The sequence below is a fragment of the Rhinopithecus bieti genome, unplaced genomic scaffold (genome assembly GCF_001698545.2).
Source record: "Rhinopithecus bieti isolate Rb0 unplaced genomic scaffold, ASM169854v2 scaffold_24263, whole genome shotgun sequence".
Lineage (NCBI taxonomy): Eukaryota > Metazoa > Chordata > Mammalia > Primates > Cercopithecidae > Rhinopithecus > Rhinopithecus bieti.
In genome coordinates, this window is record NW_016811410.1 from 119,225 (window position 1) to 131,629 (window position 12,405).

Consider the following 12,405-nt stretch of genomic DNA (forward strand, 5'->3'; position numbering starts at 1 on the left):
GACTGAGGTAGGTAGATCACCTAAGGTCAGGGGTTCAAGACCAGCCTGACCAATATGGTAAAACCCTGTCTCTACTAAAAATACAAAAAATTAGCTGGCATGGTGGTGGGTGCCTGTAATCCCAGCTATTCAGGAGGCTGAGGCAGGAGAATCACTTGAACCCAGGACGCAGAGGTTGCAGTGAGCCAAGATCACACCACTGCACTTCATCCTGGTCAACAAGAGCGAAACTCTCAAAGGAAAAAAAAAAAACCTCTCTCTGTGAGAATCACTTCAACAATTAAGGTATTCCATGACTTCGCGTGTAGTTAAAATAATCATGTGATGATTTATTTATATTCTGGGAAAATATTTATTTTAAAATATTCATATGCAAAGAAAGGAATCGGTTTGAGGAAGCCAGACCTCAAACCATTTGAAAACTTGTTTGAAAGCAGGGGATTCAGGGGGTCCTCCTCACACTCATGAACGGGGAATGACACAGAGTTTGTAATGTGGTGGGATACAGCCAAACCCAATATTTGCAGGACTGAGGTCGATATCCTTTGGGTCAACGAGAGGCTTCAAATTAAAATGCTGCAAAATGGCAGCCAACAATAGAAACAACTCCATGCGAGCCAGGCCTTCTCCAGCACACACTCGTTTTCCTAGAAGTAACAATGGTATTGATGAGACACTGAAGGAGTTTCAGAGACACGATGCTGTCAACAGTGAGACTAGGGGAAGCAGGGAGGAGGAGGCTGTGGGCAAATGGCCATCACAAGGCAGGACTCACCCCTCTGTCTATTAAAAGAAGCACAAAATGTACTTGAGTGGAAGAATACCAGCGACACTGACTAATTCAGGGACCAGCCTTCATCAACCTCAATTATCCAGAGCTCAACTACAAAAACCAGTGTTAAGTTGGGAAGACCGTGTCTGCCTAGTAAAGAAGGCACCCCCAGTGCTCACCAGTTATGCCTACAGGAGGGAAGTAGGGCCCTGTTAGAAGCTGGGGCTCCAGCATTGGGTGTGAAAAGTATGCAGTTGGTTGTGTGGTCTTCCCACAACAATCCCTAAGATGAGGCCCTGGGAAGGAGGACAAGTGCCTCAAAGAGAGTCACTGAGTCACATCCCAGGAAGGCTTTGATGCTTCCTGTGATGATTCTAGGTAACCAAAGGTTAGGTTTTGTTTAGTAGCTCTGGTTTACAATTAGGGAGAATTGGATAATATGGCTTTGAGAGCTTTTCACTAAGTCTTGTTAAAATAGAAACAGAATTTAGCTATGAATCATGTAAAATATCTAGTCTTTGGGGAAAAAAAATCCACCTACAACACTTCATTCCCAGGATTGCTGCTGAAAGATGTTATGTAACTTCCCTGAATAGGGAAGAATACATGTGGGTCATGTTGTCAATAGAAACAGGGCACACAGTGAGGTTCCGGGTGTCAGTGGGTGCCTGGGACAAGGGCAGAGCACACGTGGAGTGGTCATGAGGAGTGTGGGCTCCTCCTCTAGGGAAGGTGCTGCCTCTGATCTTTCTCACCTGCGGAAAATGGCTTGAAATAGTCACTGTACTTGAACTTCCCATTTTCATCCAGGAAGTGTTCTGGCTTAAACTTTTCTGGATCAGGAAATTCTTGGTTGTCATACAAAACAGAGTCCAGAGTTGGCACTATGACCGTGCCCTAGAAGAAACAAAAACTGTCTCAGTGAGCCATGTTAACAGAATGTGGGCTTTCACCTGGAAACCCCCAGTGAAGAATGTTGTTTTGAATATTATTCTATAGAAGATAGTATATTTTCAACTGAGGGAGTTGCTTAGTGAAGGATTAGATAGAAAGCAGTCAGGGGTCAGGTCTAAATGAAGATGAAAGCCCTAATCTCACAGGATTAACCCCAGAACTGGTTGTGATTGTTCCTGGCATTAGAATTCACTACAGTCCCAGGCATTAACTGCTGAGGCACTTTTCCAGGTTTCCTCCACCTTTCTGGTCACCAGGCCAATCTGAGCACTCCTGGGGAAGCAGCACTCAACAGGGTGGGAGTGGGGGGCAGCCTCTCCACTTGGTGAACCCTGCCAAAGGGAAGGGTCTTGGGCCCCCATGCTGCTCCCTGGCATGAAGGCGATCAGCTGATGAGATGGTGTTCATGCTGTGTGCTCCAGGCTCACACTGGACCTTGGGGATGATGTATCCTCTGAAAATGGTGTCTCGGGTTGCTTCATGGGGCAGGTTGGAGGGCACGAGGGTGATGAACCGCTGAATCTCATGCACCACAGCATCCATGTAGGGCATCTCTTGCCTATCCTTGATGGCGGGGATTCGGCTTGGCCCAATCACCCTGTCAATTTCTTCATGGAGCTTCTCTGCCAGGATATGAATGGGACAAATTTAAGGGATTGGTTCATGGCCAGTTGGACATCCACCCATCATCCACCCATCTATTCAATCACCCTTTATCCATCTGCCCACCTACACATCCATCCACCTCTCCATCCATCCATCGACACTCCATCCATCCACCAATCACCCACCCACCCAACCATCCACCCACCCACCCAGCCAGCCAGCCATCTACCCTCCCATTCACCCACCCACCCATCCATCCAACCACTCATCCATCCACCCTCCCATACACTCACCCACCCATTCACCCTCCCATCCACCCATCCACCCATTTATCCACCCTCCCATCCATTCATCCACCCAACCACCCATCCACCCACGCACCCACCCACCCATCCATCCATCCACCCACCCATCCATCCATCCATCCATCCATCCATCCATCCGTCTGTCTGTCCACCCCCATCCATCCACTCCCCTACCCAGCCAGAAGATGTTTATGGAGCATCCTAAGCAGTGCTTAAGTTTCCCTAGGTCCTTTGCATTACTGGAAAATTCTCCAAAAACTTAGTAAGAGCTAAGCTCTACGAGGTTATTTACAGGATGTTTGGCATCCATTATCTTAGTTGATGACGGCTTATTCAGTTCTCTTCATGTAATGAGTAGAAGATAATGAAAGTGTTTTGGAAGTTTCTTCTGGGAGGGTAATCTTTGCATTGATAATTACTCCAGGCTTGTTTACTGAATGCTTCTGAGTATGAAGGGAATTTACAGAGCAGAATCAGACATGCGGGGTCTACTTCTTGAAGTCTGAAAGTCTCTGTCTTTCTAACAGAGGTCACAGCTGCCTTGGGCAAGTTGCCTAGCCTTCCCGTATTTGGAGTTTCCCATGGAACATCATCATATGTTGAGTGAAAAAAAACAAGCTGCAAAATGTTATGTACAGTACCCAGGTGAAATATTAAACACATACAGCAATAATATGAATATTGTGCTGATAATTAATAACTGTTAAAGGTGCAAAGCCACACAGCAATTCTGGAGCCATCTCTGGGGAGAGAGGTGGGGAGATGTGAGGAGGTGGACTTTGGCTGGCTCTGTAACACATTTTCTTTTGAAGAGTTCTGACATAAGTATTGCAAAATGTTAATAAATGTTAAATTTGGCAATGGATATATGCATGTCAATCATATTTATTTTCCTTTTGTCTATATTGGAACCTCCTCATAAATAATGATTTAAAACATTTTTTGAGTCCATGGTTCCCCTAGTGCAGAGTAGTTGAAAGTTCTCTTATAATCGCTGCAGATCCATGCAATGATTCCTTCCCTAAACTTTTGGCTCCTTGACCCTTCATATTTCCATGTGATTGAAAAAGCAGAGGCCAGGGATGGGGCATGTTGGCCACACCTGTAACCCCAGCACTTCTGGGAGGCCAAGGCAGGAGGATCACTTGAGCCCAGGAGTTCAAGACCAGCCGACGAAACATAGTAACAACCTGTCTCTACAAATTTTCTTTTTTTTTTTTTTGAGATGGATTCTTGCTCTGTTGCCAGACTTGAGTGCAGTGGGGCGCGATCTCCAATCAGTGCACCCTGTGCCTCTGGGGTTCAAGCGATTCTCCTGCCTCAGCCTCCCAAGTAGCTGGGACTACAGGCGCATGCAACCACACCCAGCTATTTTTTTGTATTTTAGGAGAGACGGGTTTTCACCATGTTGGCCAGGCTGGTCTCGAACTCCTGACCTCGTGATCACCTACCTTTGCCTCCCAAAGTGCCAGGATTACAGGCATGAGCCACCGTGCCCAGGCAAAATATTTTTTCTTTTACATTTTAATCAGCTGGGTGTGGTGGTGCACACCTGTGGCCCAGTTACTTGGGAGGCTGAGGTGGGAGGATCAATTGAGCCCAAGAGGTAGAAGCTACAGTGAGCCATGACTGCATCACTGCACAGCCTGGGCAGCAGAGTGAGACCCTGTCCCCTCAAAAAAGAAGAAGAGGAAGAAGAAGAAGAGGAGGAGGAAGAGGAAGAAGAAGAGGAAAATAACAAGAAAAGCCAGGGTCTGACCCTGGGTCCATCACATGTCGACTTTCTTGGGGGAAATAACTTCATAGCCTATAATTCCTGCTTTCAGGAACTGATGAGCCTTAAGACCACAAGTGACCATTAGCAGCAGCTTTGTGAGGAGGGCGGCACACACCACTCCGGCTGTGAACTGCCTCGGGCAGAGGCTGCCCAGCCCTGTGTCCAGCCCAGCGAGAGGCAGGGGCTCTGGAACCCGGGGCAGTCTCCAGCCAGGCTGCAGCTCCCTTTCCTCCCCTTTACTTGGAGCCAGCCCTGACTGGCCTGTTTGCACGCGGGTGCCCTCACATCACCTCTATTTGGTCCAGATGGGTGCTTCTCAGGGCACGACCCTCTGCCCACCTAGGCCCAGACCCCTCACACCTCCTCCAGGCACAGAGTCCCAACTGCCCCAGGTGCCGCTGGGAGGAGCCCTGTGGAAGGAATGACGAGGGTCCAGGGCAGCTGTAGCTGCTTCTTCCTGGACTTCCCTCCTCACATCTGCATTTGAGGAAGACGCCCTAGCAAGGACCCTCTCCTCCAGCTCCAACCTCCCCAGCTGCTCTGCCTAGAAGACCAGGTCTTACTCGGGGGAACTGGGACATTATCTTCTCTGTCATAGATAAGTTATTTATGGAGCAGAATGCAGACCCTGCCACCTCTCCACTCTGGTGTGGGGATGTTTTCTGCAACCAGGGGCTTCTTCGTGGGGTATGGACCAACCAGTGTGCAAGAGTACCAGGTGTCCAGCACAGACAATAACATCTCGCCTCAAAGCAGTGCATCCAGCCATCTCACCACATCACCATGAGGGTTAACAAGCAGCTTCGAACAGAAAGCTGCAGCCTAAAACGTGCAAGGCTGGCCATCCAGGGAGGTGCAGCCGTATGCACGGTGTCCCTCCAGTCACTTGCTTACCTTCGATCTCAGGGTATTTCATGAGAATCAGCAGCCCATATCTCAGAGTGGTGCTGGTGGTCTCTGTCCCCGCAAAGAACAGGTCGGCCACAGTCACGGTGATACCGTCCATTGTGTACAAGGGCTCTGCACTGTGTTTTTCCTGTGATGCCAGAGACAGACAGGAGGAGAAGGGGCTGCTTGTCTCCTTTCAGCACAGAACCAGCCACCTCCCAGCTCCACAGGGACACAGGAGACAGTGTCCAAGAGGCTGTCCCAGTGGAACTGTGACTTGGAGCTGTGACAGACAGGGTCGTCTCCACCGCACAGCCATGGAAGCTGAGGCTCCCTGGAAACCTGCTGAGGGCAGGACAGGGCTCTGTCTCCCTCAACAGCATGAGGGCCACCCTGGGAGAGGCGACATCCCCCTGATCTTGGTCATAGCTCAGGCAGGAGCTAAACGACTCCTGCTGACCCCTCCTGCTACAGGGCTAGTGTCTGCTGCCATGAGGGGCCAAACTGGTGGAGGAGATGCTCAGACAGTTCTGAGAAATCAGTGTGGGCTCCACATGTTGTTCTTGAGCCACAGGAAAGGACAAGACAAGGACCCCAGAAGCTTCTCCAAGCTGGGAAGGAGGCAGGGGATCAGGGTCCTGAGCGGCTGCAGGTGGACGAAGCTGGGGAGGGCTGGAAGTCTTGCACCTGTGCACAGTTGGGGAGCACATGCCCACAAGGAAGGCCGAGGGCTTCTCCTCAGACAAAATGCAATTCTCAAAGTCTGTGGACTAGAAAGGGTTGAGCAACGGGACCTGGAGAGGGCTAAGGGGCCCACCCACACCACCCCAAAGCCCCAGGCCAGCTTGGCAGCCAGGCAGGCTGACTTGCGTCCAGTGGTCATGCTGAAGCCAAGAGTGTGTGTATGAAACTAAGAGCGTGCTGCGCTGGAAGGCCTGGACACCAGTGAGTGCAGGTCACACTGTAAATCTGAAATCGTGTGCTCCCTGCCCACCCTGGAGAGCCCACATCATGGGAGGGCCGAGCCTACCTTCTCCATTTCCACAAGCAGGCAGTCGGTGAGATCCTGGGGGCAGTTGGGGTCCAGAGATTGAAGGTGCTCCTTCACCCTTTCAGACACATACTCCTTTACTTCAGCCACATTTTTCATGACTTTTCTATGGCTTCCAGGCAAGAAGTATAGTAAGCTGGGGAAATTATTGTAAAGCTAGAGAGGGAAAAAAATATTTTACTATTTTCTTCTGGATGCAACATAATTCTGTGTGTAGGAACAACAACACATTCTCCAAACCTGAATTTGTGGCTGTAGTCATTGTTTATTTGGAGTATTTTGGGTCAACAGTGTCCTTCCTGGGCACCATTCTCCTCAGCAGTGCACGGCAAATGTGCACACACAGGTCAATGCACATCCTGACGTTACGAAACGGGGTGTGTAGGGCCCCAGAGATGTCTCTGGGAGTAATATTTAGGATGTCTAATCAAACACCCTTTGAAGCTATGTTCTTTGGCTTTTGCAGTCCTGTCTATCACATATAACCTGAATTTTCCTTCTTTTTCTAATATAAACTATACAGTTGATGATTGATGAAAGAGGAAAGTGGCTTCACCTGGAGCCAGGGAGTGCTGAGCAGTTGGAAGTTCTCATTAAACAAATACATCAGCCTCAGAAACTTCTCATCGTTGTAGTCAAAATGCTTGCGGAAGAGGATGTCGGCTATGACGTTGCAGGGTGCGCAGCCGATGAGGAAGGTGGGGTCGAAAGGCTGGCCTGGAAAACAGGCAGTCGGAGTAATCAGAAGATGGACACGAGGAGACTCCTCCACCGGCTCAGTCACCCGCTGAGGTTCACCAAGGCCCGTGAGAAGGTGCCCTGATAACTGGCGATTTACAAAAGATAGTGAATGTCTGAATCTGTTTGAGTTTCCTTTGTTTTTCGACAGTATTTAGGATACAAGTCGTGTTTAATGGCCACCCTTGCTCCCTGAAGTGTGTAGCTGGAAACTAGAGTTGTAAAACACAGTATCTGTGGACTCACGGGACCCTCTCCTTGTCCGTAGGTCCCTGTGGTTCAGATGCAGTCTAAGAGTCCCAACCAGGGCTCCCTGCGCCCCTGGTCTGCATGAGGACTGGGCCCTGCAGCAGATACGCACCTTGGGTCTTCCTGAGCGCTTCCAGCAGGAAGTGGGCCTCCCTCTGGATCCGGCTCTCGTTGCCCTGTTTCCCCATCCCATAGTTCCGGAGGGTGGTCAGGGAAAACCGCCGGATGTCCTTCCAGGTAGGTCCATTATTGAAAATAATTCCTAAGGCAGAGGGGACAGGAGAGGGTTATTCCAAGTACCCATTTTGGGGAGAAACGAGCTAGAGAGGGCCTGGGACAGCACAGCAGGGTTTGCAGGGGTGTAAACAAGTGACAGAGGGGACAGAGGGACAGAGAGACAGAGGCATGTCCCAGCCTGGGAGCTGCCAGCACCGGCCACTGGTCAGGTTTTGGGGAGGAGCCTTTCTGGGGCCCTCACAGTCTGCACTGCGGTTTCTTCATCACATGTAGCCTCTCCTGGGTGCTTTTCTTCATGCTGTCAATTTGCCTTCTTTCTTTTTCCTTTCTGCTGAGTCTTCCCCATGCTACATAAAACCACATATGGCCGCTCCAAGAACACCTCCCACCTCTTTCCCTTTCTATATAAGGGAATAAATATTCACTTATTCCCACCCTTATCTCAACGAACTATGAACCTTTTTATTTTCTCCCAGATAGGAACCTTGAAATTATCCCTGTTCCCCTGCACACTCCCAGCCATAGCTCATTTACACCTCAGGGGCCCCTTCCCCCTCTCTCCCTGGCTCTCTGTCTTCCTCTTATCCATCATCACTTCCTCCATAAATACATTTTGGGTACCTCCCACATATAAGACATCCTGCCAGCTCTGGGCATTCTGCAGTAAACAAGGGTCATGTCCTACGCAACTTCATTAGCTGATGGACCACTGACCACTCCTAGGAGGCGCCTGCAGGGCGCTCAGAAAGTGCCTGGCAAAGCTGTGCACACAGAAGCAAGGCTGTCCGGCCTGAGAGCGGCGGGGCCACATGAGATGAGGTGGGTGGGGCAGGGGTGCAGCTGGACTGAGGGCTTCATCTCATCCTGAAAGGTGTGGAGGAACGACTGAGGAGACAGGTGGGGCAGGGGGCAGACGTGGTCATGTTGAGTGGAGGGCACCCCGAGATGACCCATTTAAACAGCGTTCAACAGGTTAAAAATCTAGATTGGGAACGAAGCTTTCTCTGTTTTATGAACTTTTTCTGAAAGGATGTGTGCAGTTCCCTCGACACGTTGTCACACAGACTGTGCTCAGTTTTGTGCTAATAAGGAATATTTCCATCATTGTCCCTCAACGGCCAGGTGCAGCCCATGCCCAGGGCTCTGCTAATCTTCCGCCAGTCTGGGCCCTGTGCATCATGTGAAAATGAAGCTTTAGATCCCCCAGGCAGAGGCAGCGAGGTCCCCTTGGCCCCGATCTGTGTTGATGTGAGTTCCGCTCCCCGCCCTGCTGCCTCAGACTCTGCCTTGGACCCGTGGGGGGCAGATAAGGGCTCCCCGGAACCAGAACTGAGCTCCTCAACCACAGAACCCCAGGGCCTCCAGTAATGCTCCTCCTGTGTTAACGACAAGGTCTGAGATGGTTAATTTTGTTTTTGGCAACCCCAGAGAAGTAAAACAAACCCAGAATGTAAAAGAAGGAAAACCAAATGCCACTAATTGTGATACAACCACCCCGTTGCCCGCTTCCGGAGACAAGGTTCTGGACGCGGTTCTGGCGCGGGAGCCTGAGCTGGAGCCGCGACCCCCGCCCCCCGCCAGCCCGCGCCCCGCAGAGCGCAAGCCAAGAGCGCGAACACCAGCGCCTCCTCTGTGCTGACGGCCTTCTTTATCAGTTGGTTTAATTTTTAGATTTGTTGGCCCATTCAGTGTTCACAATGTTCGGGAATGTAGACTGGACAACTAAACAGGGCAAGAGCGCGAGCTCACCATGGACAAATTCCACACCTTAGCATGGCAAAGGTTTTCTGGAGCCTGGTCATCAAAGTTGGCTCAGGGGGAACTAGAGGGTTCCATGTGGGACACCGTGTTATTTCTAATCTACTTTGAAACCGAGGGGCAGGGAGGGAGGAAGGAGAAAGCAGCAGCCGGCCGGGTCTGCAAGCAGGAAGAGGGGAGCCGGCCGGCGGCCCCGCCTTGCTGGGGTCTGAAGCCAGGAGGCTGGGAGAATGCTCAGATAAAGACGAGCCAGACCTCCAGACCCCAACCTTCGTCTCCCTAGAGAGGGAACAGGCCGCTTTCTGGATTTGCTGAACTCGGGGCTCTGGAGACAGGAAATGTGGAGGAGACAGCAGAAGTGAGGCTGGGAGACGGAATTTCAGTGGGTCTCTTCCCCCTTCCCGGTCTCAGGACATCCCCCCAGCGGGACATCAGAGGCTCCCTCTCTGGAGGTCACCAGCTGCGCTGAGCAAAGCCCCGAGGCGAGCAGTGTCCGCAGCTTCCGACGCCTCAGCGTGGGTGAGGGGACCTCGGTGGACGAAGCCACCTGTGCCCAGGCGGTTGAACAGGAGGGGAAAGCGCTCCCGGGAGGAGCCTGCGGGCCCAGAGGCGGAGCGGGGGCGGGGGGGGGACTCCTGCTCAGAAGCAGCCCCGCCCATCCCTGTGAACTCGCCCCGTCGCTGAGAGGCCCAACTCCTGGGCGACTCAGGGCGCCTCGCGCCGCAGGCAACGCGCGGGGTTCATCGCCCGAATCCTGATATCATCCTTCGGATGCTGTTCCTGTAACATTACTGTTAGTTTAGTATTTGGCCATCGCCGACGTGGCTGGCGCCCGTAACTGTCCCGGGGCGTGGTATGAGCCCCCCCGCCCCGTGCCGGGGACGCGGACTCACCCCTGTCCCTGTGCGCTTGGAACGCGGGGATGTCGCCTCTGCCCGAGAACTCGTCCTTGTAGTCCAGCAGCACTTCCCTCACCGCCTTGTAGCCGTGCACAACCACCACGCGCCGCGAGCCCAGGTACAGCGTGAACACCGGCCCGAAGCGCTGGGCCAGCTGCGGGGACCCGAGGCTGGAAGTCAGGCCCGCGGCCCGGCGAGGAGGTGCGGGGCTCTAAGCCACACCCCTGCCAGGCGGGTATTGCTGTTGCTCTAGAGAACCCAGAGGGATGTGGGGAAAGGCCGCCTTTGTCCAGCCCCGGGGGGGAGACCCTCCCCACAAGAGGCTGCTGCGTCTGCAGGGCGCGCGGGGGGCTCCAGCTGCCCCGCACCCCACCCGCCTGGATTCGGGCAACTCCGCGGACTCCGGCTCAAGTCCCTTCCCTAAGGCGCGCCCACCAACCGCCCCGTTGCCCGCTTCCGGAGTCGAGGTTCTGGACCCGGTTCTGGCGCGAGAGCCGGAGCTTGAGCCAGTGCCCCGGGCCCGCCGCCAGCCCGCGCCCCGCAGAGCGCACGCCCAAGAGCGCGAACACCAGCACCTGCTCCATGCTGAGGGCGTTATCAGTTCATTTAACGTTTAGATTTGTTGGCCCATTCAGTGTTCACAACAGTCGTAGGCGGCAGGTATTGGTGCCACACGGGCTGGCCCAACACTTCACGTTTCAACTTCTGCTTTGGCAAACACAGGCTGATGCTCAGCGGGTGCGCATCTGGCCGCCAGCGCGGTTATCCCGGCCTCGCAGCAGCCCGGCCTCGCCGGCCTCCCCATCATCAGCCCCGAGGACGAGGCACCGGCGGGGGCCTCCAGGGCCTGGCACACGGGCTCCGGGCTCCAGTTGCACCGCAAGCGACACATTTTGAGTGTCGCTCCAGGATGCTTTCAATTCAGTTAACTCACAACAGGCTGGTATTGAACAACCACAATTTGTCTGCAAAGCAGTTGAATACACACACACCAGATCCAATTCCTGAGTTATTCTCCCTAAAATCAACACTATTTCTCTTACCTGGCTGAAGGACTTGGGAATATTCTTCCATTCCAACTGGTAGAGGTTCCCGATGATGGGAAGTGGGAAAGGGCCTGGGGGCAGATTCCAGCTGCTGTGCACCTGCTTCCAGATGGACACCAGCAGAAGGACAGCCACCCACACCAACAGGGCCACGGTGACTCCCAGGGCAGACATGGTGCCGCTGGGGTCCCGCTGCCAGCCTGGGAGGACAATCCTGTGGAAACGCAGGGCTTTTTATAATGTGTTTTGAGAAGGTGGGTGACCCACCAACCAATGCCTTCTTCCTTCTCCTGTAGCCCAGATTATTAGTTTATTATTAGCTGCTGTTGGCCATCGTTTCGAAGGCTGATTCCCGCAGTGGTGGCCCCCAGGGTTTCCAGTCAGTGACCTGGTGAGGGTGAAGCTGGGCCATGTCAACACCCTGGTTGCTAGCACCTGTCACTGTGCCAGCAAACACATCCAGGGACATGTTGCCAACCCATAGTTAAGAACGTGGGGTGAGGGACTGTCCTGCCCTTTGGCACTGGTTGGACAAAGGGGAACTCCAGCTGTATTGCCATGAATTTGTTTGGAGTAGGGTTTGATGTAATACAACATCAGCCACATGCTAACCCCCTCTAGACAGGGTACCAGCCCTCCTGGTGCAACAGCCTCTTGATGTCTGATGAGGAGGTTTGTCTGAGTAGCTCTCAGTAGTATCTGAATCACCACCTGCCACATGAGTGGGGCCAGAAGGAAAATTCAACATCGGAATTCTATTCCACTTTCTCAAATTAACTGGAAAATTCCATGAAAGAAAAATAAAAGGAAAGAAAGAGTCGACCAATTCTGAGAAAGTTAATCTCTGTTTTTATTTTTTTAAAGTGTTTATATTCTGGCTGTAGAAAACCAAGAAAAAGTTATTCTTTGGAATTATTCCACATTTAAATTCTTAAAAAATTACATTAGGGTTTTATTGGATTTGTTTTACATTAGGGTAAATTTGGAAGACGATTTTAAAGATATCTTGTCTTTGTTGATCCCGGGACACAGTAGAGCTCCACATTGACTAGTTTCTTCTTTCATGTATTAATTATTTTCTTCATACAGGCCCTCTTCCACCTTCTATGAATGTAGTCTGCAGGT

The 12,405-nt window shown here is 52.0% G+C and overlaps 1 protein-coding gene across 1 annotated transcript; it reads right to left on the bottom strand.

Annotated features, from left to right (window-relative positions):
* Positions 1 to 303: 303 nt before the first annotated feature.
* On the bottom strand, positions 304 to 11,494 carry CYP2E1 (cytochrome P450 family 2 subfamily E member 1). Its single transcript, XM_017893865.1, has 9 exons — positions 11,278 to 11,494; positions 10,229 to 10,388; positions 7,453 to 7,602; positions 6,910 to 7,070; positions 6,333 to 6,509; positions 5,309 to 5,450; positions 2,162 to 2,349; positions 1,528 to 1,669; positions 304 to 647 (listed from the first exon to the last, which is right to left on the bottom strand). Exons 1-9 carry the CDS (start codon positions 11,452 to 11,454, stop codon positions 463 to 465), a joined length of 1,482 nt encoding a protein of 493 aa, XP_017749354.1. The 5' UTR covers positions 11,455 to 11,494; the 3' UTR covers positions 304 to 462.
* Between the last annotated feature and the right edge of the window lie 911 nt (positions 11,495 to 12,405).

What these genes read in the sequence shown, in the direction of transcription:
- CYP2E1 (XM_017893865.1), bottom strand. Translation starts at nt 11,454, where the DNA reads ATGTCTGCCCTGGGAGTCACCGTGGCCCTGTTGGTGTGGGTGGCTGTC. An exon ending in CCAAGCGCACAGGGACAGGG is followed by an intron (nt 7,603 to 10,228) that starts GTGAGTCCGCGT and finishes CCTCTGCCTTAG; the next exon opens with GAATTATTTTCAATAATGGA. An exon ending in TCAGCACTCCCTGGCTCCAG is followed by an intron (nt 6,510 to 6,909) that starts GTGAAGCCACTT and finishes TTCCCTCTCTAG; the next exon opens with CTTTACAATAATTTCCCCAG.